General features: G+C 38.5%; 1 protein-coding gene across 1 annotated transcript in view; it reads left to right on the top strand.

Annotated features, from left to right (window-relative positions):
* The window catches only part of MTMR7 (myotubularin related protein 7), a gene marked incomplete at both ends in the record, with an annotated part of 83,368 nt that overhangs the window by 21,369 nt on the left and 39,808 nt on the right, over nucleotides 1-22,191 (top strand). The window contains 4 exons of the mRNA XM_084231858.1: nucleotides 7,457-7,579; nucleotides 8,760-8,922; nucleotides 14,524-14,681; nucleotides 20,648-20,776. Of these exons, the coding sequence (XP_084087984.1) occupies nucleotides 7,457-7,579; nucleotides 8,760-8,922; nucleotides 14,524-14,681; nucleotides 20,648-20,776 (573 nt within the window). The remainder of the gene's footprint in view (nucleotides 1-7,456; nucleotides 7,580-8,759; nucleotides 8,923-14,523; nucleotides 14,682-20,647; nucleotides 20,777-22,191) is intronic.

Genomic DNA, 22,191 nt, shown 5'->3' on the forward strand with positions numbered 1-22,191 from the left:
AGATGTCTTTGATGTGCAAATCACGTAGTGTTTTGCCTATATTTCCTTCTATATATTTTATGGTTTCAGGTCTTATGTCTAGTTCTTTAATCCATTTTGAGTTGATTTTTGTGTATGGTGTGAGGTGGTGGTCAAGCTTCATTCTTTTGCATGTAGCGACCCAGTTTTCCCAGCACCATTTATTGAACAAACTTTCTTTGCTCCAATGCATATTCTTTGCTCCTTTGTCAAAGATTAGTTGACCATAAATCTGTGGGTTTATTTCTGGATTTTCTATTCGATTCCATTGGTCTGTATGTCTGTTCTTGTTCCAATACCATGCAGTTTTGATGATTATGGCTTTGTAGTATAGTTTGAAGTCTGGGAGTCTGATGCCTCCATTCCCTTCTTTTTTTTTCAGGAGAGCTTTGGCTATTCGGGGTTTTTTGTGATTCCATATGAATTTCATCAATAATTGTTCTATTTCTTTGAAGAATGACATTGAAATTTTGATTGGAATAGCATTGAATCTGTATATTGCTTTTGGAAGGATGGCCATTTTAATAATGTTTATTCTTCCAATCCATGAGCAGGGGATGTCTCTCCATTTCTTTGTGTCTTCTTCTATTTCTTTTAACAGTGTTTTATAGTTTTCTTTGTATAGGTCCTTTACCTCTTTTGTTAGATTTATTCCCAAATATTTGATTTTTTTTGTTTCAATAACAAAAGGGATGGTCTTTTTGATTTCTTCTTCTTCAGATTTATTGTTTGTGTATAGGAAGGCTACTGACTTTTGCGTGTTGATTTTGTATCCTGCCACTTTACTGAACTGATTGATGAGTTGAATTAGCTTTTCTGTGGAGTTTTTGGGGTTCTCTATGTATAATATCATATCATCTGCAAATAATGATAGTTTGACTTCTTCTTTTCCTATTTGGATTCCTTGGATGTCTTTCTCTTGTCTTATTGCCCTGGCTAGGACTTCCAGTATTATATTGAAAAGCAATGGTGAGAGTGGACATCCTTGTCTTGTTCCAGATCTTAATGGAATTGCTTTCAGCTTTTCACCATTGAGAATGATACTGGCTGTTGGCTTGTCATAGATGGCCTTTATGATGTTGAGGTATGTTCCTTGTATCCCAAGAATTTCAAGGGCTTTTATCATGAATGGGTGTTGCACTTTGTCGAAAGCTTTCTCAGCATCTATTGATATTATCATATGGTTTTTATATTTCTTTTTGTTGATGTGTTGGATAACGTTGATTGATTTTCTGATGTTAAACCATCCTTGTGCCCCTGGAATGAATCCAACTTGGTCGTGGTGAATTATCTTATGGATACATTGTTGGATTCTGATAGCTAAAATTTTATTGAGGATTTTTGCATCAGTGTTCATTAGGGAGATTGGCCTGTAGTTTTCCTTTTTTGTGTTGTCCTTGTTCGGTTTTGGTATTAGTGTAATGTTGGCTTCATAAAACGTGTTTGGTATTGTCCCTTCCTTCTCAATTTTTTGGAAGAGTTTGTGAAGGATAGGCACTAATTCGTCTCTGAATGTTTGGTAGAATTCATTTGTAAATCCATCAGGTCCTGGGCTTTTGTTTTTGGGGAGGTTTTTGATTACCATTTCAATTTCGCTAATTGTAATTGGTCTGTTTAGGTGTTCTATTTCTTCTTTATCTAGCTTTGGGTGATTGTAGAGTTGTAGGAATTTGTCCATCTCCTCTAGATTGTTAAACTTGTTTCCATATAACTGTTCATAGTAGTTACTGATTATTCTTTTGATTTCTGCTGTGTCCGTTGTGATTTCTCCTCTTTCATTGATGATCCTGTTTATTTGTGCTTTCTCCCTTTTTTCCTTTGTGAGCCTGGCTAGGGGTTTGTCTATTTTATTGATTTTTTTCAAAGAACCAGCTCTTGGTTTCATTGATCTTTTGGATTGTTTTTTTAGTTTCAATTTCATTTATTTCTGCTTTGGTTTTTATTATTTCTTTTCTTCTACTGGTTTTGGGTTTTTTTTGTTGTTCTTTTTCTAGATCTTTGAGCTTCGAGATTAGGTTGTTTCTTTGCGTTCTTTCTTGTTTCTTGATGTGAGCTTCTATTGCTATATATTTTCCTCTTATTACTGCTTTTGCTGCATCCCATACATTTAGGATATTGGTGTCCTCCTTGTCGTTCAATTCAAAAAATTTTTTAATTTCTTCTTTGATCTCCTCATTAGTCCAATGGTCTTCCAGTAGTGTGGTTTTTAATCTCCATGAGGTAGGAAAGTTCCTTGCCTTCTTTTTATGGTTTATTTCTAGTTTGATGCCTTCATGGTCAGAAAAGATGGTTGATATGATTTCAATCTTGGTGTATCTGTTGATGTTTGTCTTGTGCCCCAGTATGTGATCGATCCTGGAGAATGATCCGTGTGCGCTTGAGAAAAATGTGTACTCCGTTTTTTTGGGGTTTAGTGTTCTATAGATGTCTGTTAAGCCCAATTGCTCTAGGTCTTTATTTAGAGCTTTGGTTTCTTTACTTATTTTTTGTCTTGTTGATCTATCCATTGTTGATAGTGGTGTGTTGAAGTCTCCCACTACGTATGTGTTTTCTCTGATGTCTGTTTTCAGAGAGGACAACAGTTGTCTGATATATTTTGGTGCTCCTTCGTTTGGTGAGTATATGTTAATGAGTGTTATTTCTTCTTGAAGTATTGTCCCCTTGATCATAATGTAGTGACCATTGGGGTCTCTTTTTATCTTTTTGAGTTTGAAATCTGTTTTATCTGATATAAGTATAGCTGTTCCTGCTTTCTTTTTTGGTCCATTTGCTTGTAGGATTGTTTTCCATCCTTTAACTTTGAGCCTATTTTTATCTTTTGTAGCTAAATGTGTTTCCTGGAGACAGCAAAAGGTTGGGTTTTGTTTCTTAATCCAGGCTGCAACTCTGTGTCTTTTTATTGAAGAGTTTAGTCCATTTACATTTAGAGTTAATATTGATATGTTAACATCTGTATTTGCCATTGTGTTTGTCTTTCCTTTGATTTTATTTCTTTATTCTTTTAATAACTTTTTTTTTTTTTTTTGGCCTTCTTTCATTGTTATTCGTCGCTCTGAGGTTCTGGCTTTAGGACTCCTTGTAGTATTTTTTGGAGTGGGGGTTTAGTTGCAATGAAATTCCGGAGTTTCTGTTTGTCTGGGAAGGTCCATATTCTTTCTTCAAAGAGGAAGGAGAGCTTTGCGGGATAGAGTATTCTTGGTTGGCATCTGTTTTCTTGGAGTCTGTTGACTATGTCCCTCCACTCTCTCCTTGCCCGTAGTGTTTCTTCGGAGAAGTCTGATGTCAGCCTGATTGGTTTTCCTTTGAATGTTATCTGTTTCTTCCCTCTTGCCGGCTTCATTATTTTTTCCTTGTCCTGGATTCTTGGGAGCTTTACTATTATGTGTCTTGCTGTATTTTTCCTTTCGTCGTGGAAGTTTGGTGTACTTCTTGCTTCTTGTATATCAATTTTCAGCTCCTTCTTCACATTTGGGAAGTTCTCTTCAATTATCTCTTTGAATATTTTCTCTGTTCCTACATCTCTCTCCTCTCCTTCTGGTATTCCTATAACTCTTATATTTCCTTTCCTCATGGAGTCAGATAGTTCCCGAAGTCTTTCTTCGTTCTTTTTCCTTCGTACTTCTCTTTCCTTTTCTGTTTTGGTTCTTTTTATTTCTGTGTCTTCAAGATTACTTATTCGTTCTTCCATTTCATCTATTCTGCTTTCATTGCTTTTCCCAGAATTCTTTAGTTCTTCCATTAATTCTTTGATCTCCTGCATTTCTTTTACTTCCCTCTTTAGGGACTCAATTTCTTTCTTCTGACCATTGTTTTCCCTCTCTAGGGACTCAATTGCATTCTTCTGATCGTTGATTATTTTTCCCTTATCATTGTTTTCCTTTATGACTTCTGTCAGTTTTTTAATCACGGCAATTTTAAATTCTCTTTCTGGAAGGCTCAGAAATTCTTCCAAGTTATTGTCGTTGCAATCTGGGGGCTGGCTTTCTTTTTGTGGTGTGCTTTTTCTCTGGAGAGTTGCTAGGTTGCGTGTGGTTCTTCTCCTCCCTACTGTCTGTTTTCTAATTTGCCGTATGCGTTGGGACACTGTGTTGTTGGGACTGGCCGGCATCTTGGGTGGGCTTCTCTGTTCCCCTCTGGTTCTTCCAGGAGTCATCTGTCAGTTTCAAGCAGCCTTTACTGGAGAAAGGTCCCTGTTCTAAAATGCCTATGTGGGGACACACTCCCCTGTGCACCTGTTCTGCCCCGGCGGTGGGTTCCTGCTCCCCTCTGGGCTTGGACTGCAGGCCAGAGGGGGTCTGGCGTGGGCGAACTTCCCCCGCTCACCTCTGGCTCCTGAGGAAGCCTTCTGCAGGTAGTCTTTACTGAAGAAATGTCCCTGTTCTAAAATGGTGATGTGGGACACACTCCCTGCGCTTCTGGTCTCAGGCACACTCTTCTGCGCGCCTGGTCTGCCCCGGCTGTGGGTGCTCGCTCTCCCTGTGGGCTCAGACTACTTGTTCGGAAGGGGCCCGGTGTGGGCTAACTCCCCAGCTGGCCACTAGCTCCTTCAGTAGCCTGTGCTGGGGTCAAGTCGCTAGGTGGCGCCAGAGATCTCTCCTAGAGCCCTTGGGGAGCTGATTTTCCACCCCGTGGGACAGGGAGCAGAGCGGGGATGGTAGGGTACACCTCAACGGCTTTGGGGTGCTGTGTCTGCCTTGTGCCCCACCGTCGTGGGGAACCCACGCCCCAAATTTCGTGCCCCGGGTCTCAGTTCCAAAGCCCTCAGTTCCAGGACGCGGGCTGTAGCCCAGATCAGTGGCGCGGGAATGGCGCCTTTTGAATCCCGCTCCCCTGCCTGGGCGCCTGGTTCCTGCTCACTCAGGGAGGGCCTCCGCCCGGGTCTCAGTTCCAAAGCCCTCAGTTCCAGGACGCGGGCTGTAGCCCAGATCAGTGGCACGGGAATGGCGCCTTTTGAGTCCCGCTCCCCTGCCTGGGCACCTTGTTCCTGCTCACTCAGGGAGGGCCTCCGCCCGGGTCTCAGTTCCAAAGCCCTCAGTTCCAGGACGCGGGCTGTAGCCCAGATCAGTGGCGCGGGAATGGCGCCTTTTGAATCCCGCTCCCCTGCCTGGGCACCTTGTTCCTGCTCACTCAGGGAGGGCCTCCGCCGTCTCCCCGCAAGCCTAGGTCGCAGGCGCAGGGCCCTGGGCAGCTGCAATCCGAGCGCCGCTTTCGCGCAAGCTTACCGGGCGGCCGGGGCTGTGTGCTGGTGCTGGTCTCCTCCTGGGGGCGGGGCTCTCTTTAATGGCGCCTGGAGCTCACCTCCGCGGCGGATCCTGCAGGGTTCGCCTCAGCTCCTATTCACGGGGTGTGGTGGCTGAAATAGTTCCTTTCCACTCACAGTCCCACTTGCTGCGTCTGTTTTTCTTGTTGGGCGTTTTGGTTTGTTGTTTCCCTCGTCTCTGCCGGTGGGAGAGTGCCGCCTCTGTGGGCGGGGGAGGGGAGCAGGGTTCTGCGCTTCCCTCCCTTCTCGTCCTCTTTTATGGCAACTTTCTTCTTTGGGCAGTTTGCTGGAGTCGTCCGTTTATCTTCCGTGTCCCAGTTCTCACTGGGACCTGCCGCTTTTCCTCCCTATTAACTTTTTTTAATGGGAGATTTTACTCGCAGCGTCTCCTCGCCGCCATGTTGCTCCGCCCTCCTCAATATCCAACTCAGAACTTCTAAGAAACTCTGTAAAAGTTTATTAGAACCAATAAAATTATTTGGTAAAGAGGTAGTTTTAAAACACCCATATAAAAATTAGGCCATGGGCTACTATTCTTACTATATAATGGTTATTATGTAAGAAATGATCACTCAATAAGAAAGTAAAACAGTACTGTCATTTATGAAAAAGCAATGTGATGAATAACCATATGAAATAATGTGCAAAAAAAAATGTAACAAAAGGAACACTTTTTACAACCATAAATTGATAGATTAAGAACACTTTTTAAATGAGTATTTTTACGTAGATATTCACAAGGCCTCAGGAATTATGCAATCACCCCAGAATAAATTATGTGACTAAAAATATTTTAAATATCTAATTACATCTAATAAGCATTTATTAGAACCCTGGAAATTGGGTATCAGTGGAATGGGACTCTCAAGTTCTATTCCTGGAAAGCTGGTTTGGTTTTGAGGGCTCAGAGGAGACAGAGGTCTGAATAACTTGAGTGCTGTTTGTCTCGGTGTTGTCCTGAGGAGTTCTCATTAGGTGTTGCTCAGAGATCTGGCCTACTCCTTGTCATATTTATCAGTTATTTGTCCTTCTAAATCTTCTCTGGAACAGTTGATGAGCCTGGGGCTTTCCAACTGTATCAGAACCACAATTACTATATTAGAGAATGGAGCAAATTCCATTCACTTGTTCCTAAGCTGTCTTGAAAGAAAGTAGCCATCCTAACTTGAGGGGTGAGGGTTGATCCAGTGTCTATTTGTAGATAGTTGATCTTTGGCCTTTACAAGTAGCTCTGCTAAATCCTGTGGTCAATTCTGGAATGTTCATCTGGTGGTTTTGGTGACTCTGCCTTATGAGAGTTGTCACTGCTTCAGTTTCACTTGCCCTATAGAGATTGCCTTGCCATTTCCATTACATTCATTGGAACGATCCCAGTGTGCTTACCCTTGAAATTGCTCTGCATGTAACAGATGTGTGCGTGATAAAAATTGTTTCCAGAAATCTCTTCTGATAGTCACAATGTTAGCTCAGTGGTGAGAATTCCATTTATTAGAGAGATTTTATTATACATGAACGTGAGCGCCTTTATGTGGTAGGTTTCATTTGTAAACATGCTGAACGTTTCTCTGATACATTTTTCTCCTATATATGTATTATATATATATATAGAGAGAGAGAGAGAAAGAGAGAGAGAGACATTTTGCTCCTATATATATATATATATATATGTATACACATGCATACATTTGTATTTCCTACTAACTAATACTGAAGCAAACAGAGTTGAGGCCATTTCTGCAACTGCAGAATGCATAAGAAAATAAATTATTTATATGTTAATAGAACTCAATTCACACAGTTATTGTGTAAACTCAGAACTTTGATGTATATGTACTTCATGCCTTAAATTATATTACATTAATTAAAAATGCTGATCTGTTTCAAACCTATACACACAAAAAGGGTATTCTTAAAGGAAAGAGTCTGTTTATCTTTTATGATCTATTTAAGATTATTTAATTGGTGAATTTTGATCTTTTGGTATACAGAGTCATATTCTGAGATATAATTAGTTGAAGGGGACAAGTTTTGGTTTTTAGTATTGGGAGAATATTCAAAATTATATTTGGGGTTCAATGTGAGATTACCTACTTATCATTTGGGTTTTTTTTTTTTTTTTTTTTTTTTGGTGAATTGCACTTTTGCTTTACTGTAACTCTGTCAAACTGATTTCTCTAGGTTGAAAATGTCCGCTTGGTAGATCGAATATCTTCTAAAAAGGCATCCCTGGGTACCTTGTACTTGACAGCTACTCATGTCATATTTGTGGAAAATGCCCCTGATACAAGAAAAGAAACGTGGGTAGGTGTTGTTTCTTTTGTCTATATGTGTTTGCCTTTGTTTGAAGTAAAAAGTTTGATGATCGATTTTTTTGTTTTCCTCAGGGTGAGGTGGGTGGGCTTTTAGTGTTTGACTCTTCAGAGGACTATTTTGGATTGTGAATTTTGCCCTTTTCATCCTTAGTCAAAACTACTTGATTTACTCATTCTTTTTAAATACTGATCACTTGAACATCACTAAAGATAAACCTAGCCATAGCCAGAGATGCAAGTGCTTCATGCCACCACTGTCCAGTAGACACTCAGTAATGTCAGCCTGCAGGACTCAGCATCTATAGTGTTTTACTTACAATACTTTTTATTCATAAGATCCTGTAATGCAGACCACCAATCATTTCACTATGTTGTCTCCACTGTTCTGATAATTTAAAAAAGAAAAACTAGGGAAGAATCCCATCATCAGCTCTTTCTGTTACTTAGTTATGAGGCCACTGGACTTTTCTTAGGTCTCCATCCACCCATTACATGATGACAGGAACCAGAATCCCTGAATTGTAGATTATCCCTTTTCTGTGATCTGTAGACGGTGTGATACTCCCAGCAGGAGGTGGCAGGTACTACTTAGTGGAGAGGACTTAGAAAGAAGGCAGTGCTGCCATTGAGGATTGAGCAGAGACCCTCCTGAAATGCCAGAAAGATGGCTTCAGTTTGATTTCCTTGAAATCAGTCTCTTCTGCAGCTTGCCTAACCACCCACAGCTCAGAAAACAACAGTGTTCCATGTGGAATTGGGAGTGTGGTGGTACCTCCCAGTGGCGCCATCTTCAATTCCCAGTGGAGTTGATTGCAAGGTTTATTTTACCATTTTCTCATGATCTTATTTAATTTTAGCTTTCCAGTGCATTCAACATTTAACCACCAAAATGTTCTCTTACCTGGGCTTGTGCAAATTCATGCTGAATAGTTTGCTTAATGTAATTAGCCTGGATATCAGAAGGTTGTTATTGAAAAATAGAATGATAAATTTTGACACTTGGTTCTTGCCCTGAGCATATCCATGCCTGCTACCTGAGCGCAGATGCTGAGCTAGCTGAAGGTTGGGGGGTTCCTTGTCTGTCTGTGTCACCCAGATCTGGGCTACTCCTTGTCATTCTTACAAGTTATTTGTGCTTCCCTTGTAACCACATTATCTTTTGATTGTAGATTCTGCACAGTCAGATTTCCACCATTGAAAAACAGGCCACAACTGCTACCGGATGCCCTCTGCTTATTCGCTGCAAGAACTTTCAGCTGTTACAACTCATCATACCGCAGGAAAGAGATTGCCATGATGTGTACATCTCCCTGATACGCCTAGCAAGGCCAGGTAAGCAGAGCAACTTGGCATTGAGCATGGACCCATAAATCATGTTCAAGGAATTGCGAAGCACTTAAGAATCTTAGGGTTTTAGAAATTGCCTGTTACCTCAAGCCTCAGATGGGACCAGGGAATCGGAATGATAGAGTTTCTTTCCTTTTAGGGTGTCTCCCTAAGTTATTTACCATATGAACCTCTTGCATTATCCTTAGTATTCTTTTTATCTTGGTGGGGATTATATTGTGTTATAGTTTCAGAGTATCATCTTAAAATATTGTTTAAAAATGAACAACGATGTAAAAAATAAAAAGAAGAATCATCTTAAAATTAGGCCCATCTGATATTGGGGTGATCGAGCATCCTGGATTGAGTCCTAAGACAAAAGGGACAAATTTTTCCGAGTGCAAAACATTGTCATCAATCTGTTCTATTAATGTTTTCTGTCTTGGGATTTTTAAGGTGTGGTTTCAGCTGCTTTTTGATAGTAATATGTGTTTCCTAAGATTGGTATAAGTAGACTTTTATTAGTATTGGTGATGTTTGGGGTGTGACTATGGAATGTCACCTAAACAAAACCTCCTTAATGTTGTGGGAAGAATGTTTGGTTGATTGAAAAAAATATGTGCCCTCAGTTATTACGTTGTTTATCTTCAGATTTATAGCTGCAGAAGTATTTCTTGTATCTCTGTGTGGCTTATGTGAACTGTGGTGTTTTTATTTAAAAAATGAACATCTAAGTTTCTGAGGAGAATACAGTGAAAAGAGATCTTTTACATTGATGTAAAAGTAATAACCATGGCACTATTCATAAGGGAAGTAGGATATGTGCTTATACTGTGCTGAGTGCTTTTTGACTCAGGATAGATGTTGTTTACAAACCTTTGAAAGCATTTGGTTGGGTCTTCAGTTTCTTATGATATGACCAATTCATTTGCAGACAGACACCTAAGAGCTAAAGTCATGTAATGGAAACCATGCCAGGGAACTGTCATTATTGGATAGTCTTTACAAGGCAGCTGATCGAGCTTTTTCATCTTGGTGTGTTAAAAAGAACTGCAGAGTTAGCCAGGAAAGCAGCTGAACTTTTTAGAGGGTGCTCTATAATTGGAACAGAAGTTCTGGGAAGATGCACACTAGGTTGCAAGCTGCAGAGAATGTCAAGAGAGTTGTGTGCCAGCAATTTCTGTCACTGATTAATGGATGTACTGGATAATAAATGTGCTCTGACCAGATTAATGGGATTTAGGAATAGCCCAGAAAACTGGGAAAAGGCTGAGTAGCTGCCAGAGCAGATCACAGCGGCAGTGAAGCCTCTGGCCCCTGATGACAGCGAGCCCAGGGGAGGAAAATCACTGTGTTCCCTGCTTTGAAAAATATACACTTTCTCAAAAGAGAAAGTTTGGGGAGTTAGGAATTGGATGTCACCAAACACCAAAAGAGAAAACCATAGCAACTACTAAATTAAAGCTATTTAAGATTCCATTACCTTAGAAGATTTTGAAAAAGCCACCATCATTTTGACACTGTGGAATTAGAAATGCCAACTTCCATGAAACATAGTATTATACTTTAATAATTGTGGGAAAATGAAATAAAACCCAAACAGTTTCATACTTTAATGTTAGAGGCAATGCTAAAATTAGGACATATTATAGTCTACAACCTCAGAAGCAAGCTTTTGAATCTGGATATAGGTGCTGAAAGATGGAGGGATCTTTCCCAGGGATAGGGGTGGCTTATCAGAACCATCCAAGAACCTTTACATTCTCTTCTCCATATAGCACAACAGGGTATGTGTTGGTAGGTGGGGGTTGCTAAGGGGAGTGTTGTTTGAATTCTGATATCCCATGTATACGCTGCTGTGGTTATTCTGGTTGTCACCAGCTCAAATCATATATTTTCAGCCCCCCTCATGGGGTCAGCTACATGCAAGGTCCTGTAGAACACATACTTTTCTTTTTCTTTTTTTTTTTTTTAAACAAAAGAAGAAATGTTTGGGAGCCTGTTTAAGTCAAGACCTGAGAAGGAGAAACTTTCAAAACTCTCCAGATTCTCTCTTTACTGAATTAGGATTTCTGGGATAGGGGTAAATAAAATTATTTTTAAAAATTGCAGAGATTTTATTGGCTTGCTTTTGTATGATTTAAGATTGGTAAAAATTTGGTCATGGACTATAAAAGATCCCAGTAAAAAATAATGTAGCCAAATTCAGTAAACTCTGTAATTCCTAGTGAAGAAATAATTTAGGTTAAAATAAAATAATGGCTGAATGAGAAAAAAGTTAACCCTGTAGAGCCAATGTTCTAATAAGGATATAATTTTTTTCTGATTAAAAGACCCATAATTTTCACAGGGCTTCCATTTTTCCCATGTTATTTCTTTTTCTCCTCCCTCTGATTTGCTTCTTGCTATTTATTTTTGTATCAGTTATTCTGTCCTCTGTGGTGCTTGTAGACCATCTAACATATAAACCATTTTATTTGTTTATTTTCCCATTTTTCCCTAAAATACAGGTTTTTTTTCTTCCATTTCATTCTTAGTCTCCAATTCCTCTGCTATGTATAATGATTTTAATTATCTAATGGTCGATGTAGTTTCATTTACTTAATTTTTTACCATCCTTGCCTGTCACTGCTGCTTAAACAAGTTTTACAGCAGTAATTACATTTAATGATACTGATCTTGGAATTCAACAGCCCTTTACCACTAAGTATTAGCTTCCCGAAGCCTAATATTTAATTCAAGCACTTGTGTTAAAAATAGAAGGCAAAAATCTCATTATTTTTATTTTAAATATGCAAAATCCAGTAATAGCTATCTTATCTTCTTACCCTTCTTTAAATAGGTTTTCAAATGATTTTATTTTAATTTGGCAGAGTGTTTGGAGAAATCTTGATTTTTATTGTTAATTTTGGTTTTAAACCCCCCCCCCATTTCTGTTGTCTTTTTGATGACTGTTCCTGTACTTTCTTTCCCTTACTCACCCTTTACATTCTGCTAATTCTGACTCATGTGTGTTTTTCCTTTTGATTTTTAAAAATTTACGTAAGGCTAGCAATAATGTAATTGTATTATTCAGGCTTTACATAGTGTTATGTTTCTTTTTATTTTTAAAAGTACTTTTGACTTTCAAAATAAATTATATTTTGTTTTTCCCTGTTAAGTTTATAATGAAAGGGACTTTCCCCATAATCTTTTTCCTAAATAATCTGTTTTCATAACCATTAGCCTGATACCTGAGCAACAAACTGAGTTATTTTTCTTTCTTCTTGAATTGTTTTGTTTTACCCATAACTCTCTTATTTGGTGGAATGAACACCCTTTCCTTTATTATGGGAGGGAAAGAACAGAGGTTCTGTACAGAAATAGGACCATCAGCAGGATAAGTAATTCTAAGTTGAAAGAGTTTCTGCTTGGTAGCATGTATCTTCTCTAGGAAGTAGGATGTGAAATTATCCCAGAGTGAAGGAGTTGATGCGAAGGATAGGTTGGAACCTGATGACAATGAACATGAACGTGGGTAGTCCTCTGTGTTAAAGGATGCAGGATGAAGGACTGCTAAAATGAAGTCAAAACCTACATCTCTGCACTTGGGCTGAGCTGTCTACTTTATCCTAAAACACTGATTTGGCTTTCCTAGAAACATAGCAAAAATATTGCTCATTCTTAATTTAATTTAGTCTTTTAGAAATTGTCAGAAATTCTAAGTAAATAGAAAACCATCAAGTCTACCTTTGTTTAGCAATTTTATGACTTAAATAGGTAAATAAATACTGGAATAATTTCCATGTTAACTTTTACTGAACATGTTTTAAATGAAAACATTCTGTTTCCTCCCATAGTCCAGAGGCATGGAGTTGCTCTTTGCTTCTCCTGGGGGAGCTCTTGTGCCCTCCCAGGAATGGGACCTTTGAAGTGAGGCCTTCAGGGCCCTGCCTGTTGACACCGACACTGACAGCAGGAGACATTTTATGTTGAACATGGTAGCTCAGGTTTTGTGATGTGAGAACTCAGCAGTGTCCTTACTAGGTCTGTTGTAAGAGTGGGAAAAAAATCAAGGAGGTGGACCTTTGTGAAGCAGACAGATATTTTCTCTCAGTTCAGATACTATAGAGACTAGAAGTTTCTCAACCTTAGTGTTTTTGTTTTTAACTATATCCTTGCCCACTATTAAACATGCTATTATGTATTTTGTAGGATGGAGGTGAGGACAACAGAATATTGTAAAAGGAAAATAGTAAAATTTGCATCTTCTTTGATGGTACTTTTTAATTTTTTACAGTAGGCAGTCCTCAGCTGAAGGCCTCTCCTGGGCTGGCCTCGGGGTAAGAAACTTGCCCACATTAATAAGACTGAGCTTTGACTAACAAAAATGTGTGTTTTCTACTCTCATGTAGAATTTTACTTACATTGGGTTGGAGGTATAGTTTGCTACCTTTTCCTTAAAAAAAAAAAAAAGGCTGAAAGAAAATATGGCATCATTTCAGTGGCAACCCATTCTAAGGTCTTCCAATTTGAGCGATCTCAAAAAGATCTTGTAAATTATTCTTGCTTTAATTTTGTATCTTTCGTTGCCTCTTCTCTATGGCAATAGGCATGAGGTCATTCACTGAAAATTGTCAGGAGTCAGAGAATGGATTTTTTTCCACATTGAAACTATTTGCAAATATTTAACAAGGGGAATTTAACTTCCATCTTTACCACCTATTCATTAGCTCTTATTTCATGAGGGAATGGAGGCTTTCTCAAGAGAAAGCCTTTTGGCATCTTAAACGAATTGTACTTGTGGTTAGTATTATGATTATCAGAAGCCTGAGTCACGAAATTGCTACTTAGACATGGAAAAGATGTATCAGTGACAAATCAACCGTTCCCAGAACAAGACCTCAATTTCATATGCCATCTGCACAGCTGGCCGAGATTACAAGAAGTAGTTCTTACTGAAAATGTCTACTCTGTATGTGCATGTACCTGTATGTATGTATTTCCTGATGTGTTAAAAAGTGAGTACTAAAAATTTTGAAGTTTAGAAATATGACATCAAGAGAGACTGAACTAGAATGTAGTTTATCTCACTGATACACCATAGTCTTCTATTGAAAATGTCTGGTATTTAAAATATGACCCTTATATTTCTTCTCCCTTGTAGATTAGTCAACTCAATATAATCACAAGCTCGACACCAAGTCTTGATCTCTGGCTGCCTATTGTTACTGCAGCTTCTCTCTGGTGGTGGCCGAGATGCCACCCCAAATTCAAGCTAGATACACATAAACATATTGAATTCTTGATGTGTAAGGAATACGTATGTTCATAATTAATTTTTAAGCTCCAATTTTGTGTGGTCTGGAAAATAGATTCTCAAAAGCAACTAACAAAAAAGAAAGCACAAAATCTTGGTGGGCCTGGCACAAATGGCTCTATTTTGGATTTCTTATTTCTTTTGCCTTGTTTGGCTATCTTGAGGTCCAGTTGTCTTGCCCACAGAGTCTGGGCACTCCTGGGAGTGTGTCGAGGCTGAGGAGCCAGTGTCCTCTGGTCCAGGCAGTATTTCTGGGGTACCTTTTCCCTGGGTTTGGCTTGACTTGACTTGACTTTCTTTTCTTGCAGTGAAATATGAGGAATTGTACTGCTTTTCATTCAACCCCAAACTGGATAAAGAAGAAAGAGAACAAGGGTGGATGCTGATTGATCTCTGTGAGGAATACAAGCGAATGGGCCTCCCTAATAACTGTTGGCAGCTCAGTGATGTGAACAGAGATTACAGAGTGAGTGGAGGCATTGAGTGAAATCCAGATAATCCCTGTGAAATCATGCTTTGATAGCTTAGCATGATTTGCTTGATCTCCTTTAGTTTTTATAGCTCTTTGTAAATTCAAATGTGTGATTTCCAAGTCTCCCTGGGTCATTGCCAGCTGGTATTTCCTACCTGCACCTAGAATCACAAAGTTTGAACAAGGAAAATTCATGCATTCCTTCTACACTCTTTCCTCTGCTGGTTGAAGAAATGGAAACCCAGAGGGCCCAGTGACCAGCACCAGAGCCAGCAGTCAGTGGGAGAGCTGGCTGGGACCTCGTTCTCCCATCGTCTTTTTATAGTACATTGAGTGATTAGTGGAGATGTCTTAGAAACTTGATGGCAGTTTGGCACCAGCTCCTCGTTGTACTCTCTAAACTCTTGATTGGTACACAAGGTCAGCAAGAGGCTTCCCTAGAGAAATGTGGAGAAATCGTATACACTTACAGGAAGGAATATAAAGAGGAAGTGAAGCAGGAGTGGCAGAATTAATCCCATAGTCTATGTAATGATGGGTATATACGTCAATATTTGTTTCCCAGTTAGTTTAAAAAATATTTTATGTCATAAAAGTAATGTAAGAACTTTGCAGAAAATTTCCAAAAGAGGGAAAGAAGAAATAAAGGTCCCACCATATCATTGCCTTACTATTCTTTTATCCTGTTTTAAAATTTTCCTCCAATTTTTTTCATTTGCATAGTAATAAACTTGCAAATTTTCTTGCAGTATGTATTTGTTGAAAGCAAGAGAAGCCATTCAAATATATATAGGAAAAATGGAATCAGGCTACATCTATATGCCTTGTGTTTTGCTTTTAGTCTGTGAAGTAGCAAAAATCCAACTGAATTAATAATTTTATTAAACAATTCATGTATCAGACAACATCTCATCTAGCAAAGCTGCTATAAGAAATTGTACAAAATGAAAGGATTTTATGGTCAGAAGAAAAGTAGGACAGGATTATTAGCAAAAAAAGAATTACTTCAGACAGAGCAACCTTCCATTAAGAGTGTGGGGTGGTGGAGGGGGTAGCTTTATTATGCATATTATTTTACTAGCTTACCATGAAACTCCAGATTGGTTGTTTTAGAATTCTGTTTTTGGAAGATGCTGAAACTGCACTTAGTTTAGATATTAAGTCCTGGTGGGCCTGGCTTGAGTGACTCCATTTTGGACCTCTTGTTTCTTTTTACATTTCACATAGCACCTCTTGTTTCTTTTTCACATTTCACATAGCATTTTGTGAGTATTTTCTTGTCAGTGTATATTTTGTAGTGTTTTAAAGCATTGTATACTATTACATGGTACTGCTATATCATAGTCTATACACCTACTCTCCATTTTTTTTGTTAATAATTGTTAATAACTTTCAGTATTTTATTTATTTTTTATTTATTTATACAAGTACTGGGTACAGTTAGAGGCGCAGGAGGGTGAGAGAATTCACCAGAGCCAGAGCGGGGAACAGAACAGGCAGACTGATGAAACACACTGCTTAGGGGAGTAGCGGGCATGGCAGGAGAGGTCTACGCGCCATGTGGGACCCTCGCTGGCGGCCAGGGATCGAACTGGTGCTGCAGAGGCTGTGGGCAGCTTCACAGCCCAGCGCTCAACCGCTGCACCACCAGGGGAGGCCCAACTTTCACTATTTTAAATAATGTAATAAGAACATCCTGGTAGTTAAACCTTTCCCAATGTTAAGGTTCTTTTTTTTTTTTTAAAGATAGGTTCCTAAAGGTAGAATATCTTTTTTTCCCCCTAAAGGTGGAATTTCCATGTCAATAAGTTTACACAAATTTTTGTACACATTGTCCTGGTGCTGTATAATTTCCATAATTATATTTTGGCTAATTATTGTTATTAATGCTTTATAGTAAATCTTGATATCCTACAGGTCAGGTCCTCCTGTGTCATTCTTCTGAAAATCTTGAATTGATAGGTTATTTGGGGTAGAATGGACACTTGTGTGATACTGAATCTTCCTAACTACCCTTATATCCACAGCCATAGCACTTGTAAAGAGATGGAGCCTTTTTATCTCAACAAATTAGAAAGTGTCTGGCTGATGATAAGAATAGTTACTTCTCATGCTAAAGCGAAATTTGGCAGTGAATCTTCAACTTTGAAATCAAGGAAAATCCAAGTTTAGAAAAGAAAATTTGAAAGAATATTAAGACATCTCAGGTTGCAGAAGAAAATGAGGTTAAATCACATCATGTGGAAAAATATTTTCTTTGAAACGTACGTTCTTCCTATTTTTTAATGAGATTTCCTTTTAGAAGTAGCACCACAAATGTGACTCATATTGAGTCACTTATGTCCTATGTTGTAAAGTCTGCAAGCCATGAGTTACTCAGCATTTCTTTTCAAAGTCTAAACTCAGAAAACCCAAACTGACAATCAACAAATTGTGTCAAAACAGAAAAGGTGAAACCTACGGGATTTTCTTATTTTATAAATATCAATGAAAGAGAGAGAATGCTGATATACCCTTACTTATTTTTACCAATTTAAAAGTGGAACAATAGTGGGTATTTCAAAATGTTCTGAATAACAAGAAGGTTATGCCCTATTACTTTTGCTTTTAACCTCAACATTGAAGAAATGTTTTCTTTTCCTACTTTTATAAGCATTATCTAATTTCTTGTCATAAATTCTTTGAGATAAGTGGGGCTGATGGTGTCATCTGATAGGGAGGAAGCTGTTGTCCATGGTGGAAATCACATAGTACACAAGAGTCAGTTCTACCATCTTTTATTTGTGTGGTCTTGGGCAGGCCAACTATTCATCACCATCATCATCTTTGTCTCTGTTATCATTATTGTTCTCCCTATTTATAGGACACTTGTATGTCTTATAACTCTTGTAACTCTTTAAGCTAAAAGTTTCTTTTCTACCTAATTTCTGAAATAGTCCTTTTTAAGTAAAATAATTGACATTCTTTACTAAGTTAAATTTTTAATCTCTTCCTTTTGAAGTAAAATTAAGTGTAATCCAACCAGTAATTTAAAAATATCTTTTTTTTTTTTTGCAGTTCTCTGTAGTGCTAGTTTGTGTTCTATGTTATTTTACTATTTGCAAATAAATCAGTTTGTGCTGCTCACACACTGCTTCTTCTCTCCATTATGCCGTAAATCCCTTAAAGTAAATATTAGGTACTAAATGTGAAGAAAGTTGCCTATGAGACATAACTCAGTTCCTGACAACCAACTCTCACCTCAAAGTGCTCAGTCAAGTGATTGGGTTAGTAAAGAGAGAGGTCAGATTAAGATGTTTGGATCGCATCTCGTGGATACTGTCAGGCAGTGGTAGGTACATTTTCTGGAAGTTTATAACCAGATCAACAAAGATAATTTTTTTCCTGGAAATATGAAGTCCGTGTGACCAACAATTCTTGGACTTACCAGAACTCTTAAGAGGGCCTGGCAGGGGCTCCAGAACCCTGTGCTGTTCATAGAGGAACCAGTATGTTGAGAAACCTTGCCCATTAATTATTCTATTTAATCAATAACTTTGCAAGGCCTTACTGTTGTTGGAAGGAAGTATTCCTCAACTTCCTGAAAACCTACTAATTTTTTTAAACTATTACTTTAAGAAAACATTGTGAGCTGGTGAAATGACTAGGCATCTGTTGAACTTCAGACAAGCAGGTGTGGTCTATGTAATAATGTTCTGGATGACAGTCTTAAAGGAGGTTCAGACAGCAGATTTGCATGGGGAAGGAAGTGGCATGTCTCAGAGCAAGAATTCCTGTAAGTGCTCTCTGGGTCAAGTAGGTTGGACCATCTGTTCTTGGAGTGGGATTTCTCTCCATAGTGTCAGTGCCACAGCCCATAATAATATATTTGGTAATGTTTCCTAAAATGTCTGAGGAAATGCTGGAATTATACTTTGGACCTGGGAATGTCACTTTTGTGACCCTTTTGTCTCCTGCTCTATGTTCTTTACAATCTGGTAACAAAGACAATTGGGGTCAGTAAGGGAGGCCATCACCACAGACAGTTTATATATGAGCTTGGGAGGCATGGACCTCACTCGTGGTGGACTTTCATTCTCCTCCAGAGTGGTAAGATTAGGGAGAGGTAGACAGAGGACCAGTAGATAAAGGATTTCCCCTGTCACCACACCTACCTGAGAATACCTCTTGAAATACCCAGGAAGATTTTGTTTTCCGTGAAATAAACATTTGCTTGGTGGAGCACAGGAAACTGCCATCTGAACTATCTTCACATTGCAAAAAGATTCACTGGCTGATGTCAAAGCAAAATATGTATCTAGCAACAGATCAACTACTACTACAGTTGCCATCACTAACATTTCTGTCAAACAAACATTTCTGTAAAGTGTGTTATCTGATATGATGCTTATATTAACCCCATGGGTTATTTCTGGCTTTGTTTTAAAATTTGTTTTACATCAGTTTTAGAGAGTAGAAAATCAAAGTGCCCAGATAAGAAAACTGGAATACTGGTGTAGGTTTTGTTCACCCATTAGAAAATTTTTTTCTAAAACAGGAGAAGCAATATTTATATTGGGTTCTGTATTTATGATCCATGGTTATCACTAGAAGTCTGATAGTGTTTAGGTTAACCAAAAAAAAAAAAAAAAAAAAAAAAAAAAGAAAGAAAGAAAAGAAAAGAAAAAAGAAAACCACAGTGCTCAGTGTAACTTGACTTCCCCAAAGGTCATGATGTTGGCAAAACAGAGCTAGGTTCTATACTTTTGATTTTGAACTTAATGGTCATTTATTCCCAGGCATCAGGGTTTCTCTTGTGGGAATCACTGTCAGCCAATTATAGAAGGAGCAAATCATTTCCTATCACTTATAAAATCAACTCTGAGGGAAACAAAAATGAAGCTATTGTGTTATAAAGGGAGTCAGGTCTGGAAATCTACATGAGCTGGAAACTTACGAGGAGTCTTCAGGGAAGGTGGTAGAACTTGGGTTGCATCTTGAAGAATGGATGAGATTTGGGAAGATCAGAAGGAATAGCCAGTAGGGCCTCAGCCTGGGGCTGGCTCAGAGACAGGAACACTCTTAGTATGAGCTGATTTAGGTCCTGACTTGAGTGACAGGTGATCAGCACTTTATTTCTCCAAAGTAGCTTTTGGTCTCCTTGAAATAGCCTCCTTTAATAAAAAGCCAATTAAGAATGTAAATATTTATAGTTTTCTTTGTACAGATCCTTTACCTTTTTTGTTAGGTTTATTCCCAAGTATTTGATTTTTTTTTTTGATTCAATAATAAAAGGGATGGTTTTCTTGATTTCTTCTTCTTCAGATTTATTGTCTGTGTATAGGAAGGCTACTGATTTTTGTGTGTTGATTTTGTATCCTGCGATTTTACTAAACTGACTGATTAGTTTGATTAGTTTTCTTGTGGAGTTTTTGGGGTTCTCTATGTATATTATCGTATCATCTGCAACTAGTGATAGCTTGACTTCTTCCTTCCCTATTTGGATTCCTTATATGTCTTTCTCTTGTCTTATTGCTCTGGCTAGGACTTCCAGTATTAGCCAGAAAGAAGAAGAAAAATACCGGATGGTCTCACTCATAGCAGGATTTAAAAAACCTAAATAAGTGACCAGGAAAAAGACTAATTATAATAAAGTAAAAATCAATATCAACAAGCAACTATAAACCAGAGACACACTACTGGGGCGGGGTGGGGGTGTGGGGGAGCAGGGGTGGGAAGGGGTAGGAGGGATTACAGTCAAAATAAGGGGGCTGGGAATTGTATGGGGACTATAACCAAGATGAAAATGCATTCATTGTGCAAAAATGAAAAATGATGTAAAAATATATAAAATAAAAGAAAAAAAGAAAAAAAAAGAATGTAAACATGCAACCTGTAAGGAAGGTGAGAAATAATTTCTTGTGGCAGTTCACAAAACATGGCAAGGTTGCTTCAAAATCCCCTTTTATTTTCTGTGGCAGGTTTGTGATTCTTACCCTACTGAACTGTATGTTCCCAAGTCGGCCACAGCACATATCATAGTGGGGAGTTCCAAATTCCGGAGCAGACGGCGATTTCCTGCCCTTTCTTACTACTATAAAGATAACCACGTAAGTCTCAAGGCATGCTTTTGTTTAATGCTTTGCTGGTCTTGTGAACAGATATTTTCTAGAGGATTTCTACTGTGTGCATGTGTTTGAATTCATAAGGGTATGTGAATATTATTGTGTGTTATGGCACAACACACTGTATTTAAACTCTTGTGTAGAAGTTGACCTTTCATGTTTATTTGGCAATAAAGTATGAGGATGGATTCAGGAAATACCTGAACTCAATCATTCAAGTGAGTGATATCCTCTTTTAAGTGGTTACCTAAGGGGCCGCTGTGCTTGTCTTCAGGCTGGAGATCCTTTGCAATGTCTGTTTTAGAAAAGGCCCAAGTCTATGACCATTCTTCTCGTTTTTTAAGTGGCACTTTTTTTTTTTTTAAGATAGCCTCAGTGTAAGAAATCTTTGTTTATAGGAAGTTGTTTTTTAAAAATATATATATTATTTGTAAGAAATAGAATTATGTTTGTGGCTAGCAGGGACCCTAACACAGGGCACCTGCATCAGCCAGGTGAGAAGATAATCTTGCAGGTAATCATATAACCAGCTAAAAATGGGGTCAAGAAAACAGGATGATCTTTGCCATTCACTTCAGAAGTTATTTGACTTTAGCCAGGTGGAAAAGTTTGATTTTTTTGAAGCAAGATAATACAAATCCAAGTGGGACTATAAGCAACTGAGACAAGAGGTAGGTGGGTGGTGTGTGTGTGTGTGTGTGTGTGTGTGTGTGTGTGTGTGTTGCATGCACCTGTAGCCAGGGTCTATATCAGATTCTAAAAGGAAGCTTCCAAAATGTTTTGAGCAGGCCCAGCTTCATTATAGTAAGCACATAGACTTCTGCGTTGCTGATGTTGAAGAAAAACATTGAATTAGGTCTATTACTTGAGGAGGATATAAATTATCTTGTTAAAGTTACAGTTTTTGTGCTGCATCTTTGCCTAGTTCTGATAGGTTCTAAATACTTGCCGTATTAATGGCTTGTATTATTTGACTTCAAATATATTTAATTATTTTATTTTATTTTATTTTTTAAAGATTATTTTTACATCCAAGAGCTGGGGTACAGGCCAGGGATGCAGGGGGTGAGAGGATTCACCAGAGACAGAGTGGGGAACAGAACAGGCAGACTGACTGAAATACACTGCTGAGGGGAGCAGCAGGCGAGTCAAGAGAGGTCTGCTGCGCCATCTGGGTATCTCCCTTGCCAGCCAGGGATCGAACTAGTGCTCCAGAGGCTGCGGATTGCTTCATAGTGCAATGCTTAACCCCTTGCACCACCAGGGAGGCCCTCAAAAATATTTTTACTTACACAGAACTGGAGCACTGGTTAGAAGCAAATGAAGATATGAATCATTTTTTTAATAAATTTTATTTTTATATTCTCCATACAATTTCAACCCCCCCATTCTGACCCCAA

Source organism: Talpa europaea, assembly GCF_964194135.1.
Source record: "Talpa europaea genome assembly, chromosome: 4".
In the NCBI taxonomy this organism is placed as follows: domain Eukaryota; kingdom Metazoa; phylum Chordata; class Mammalia; order Eulipotyphla; family Talpidae; genus Talpa; species Talpa europaea.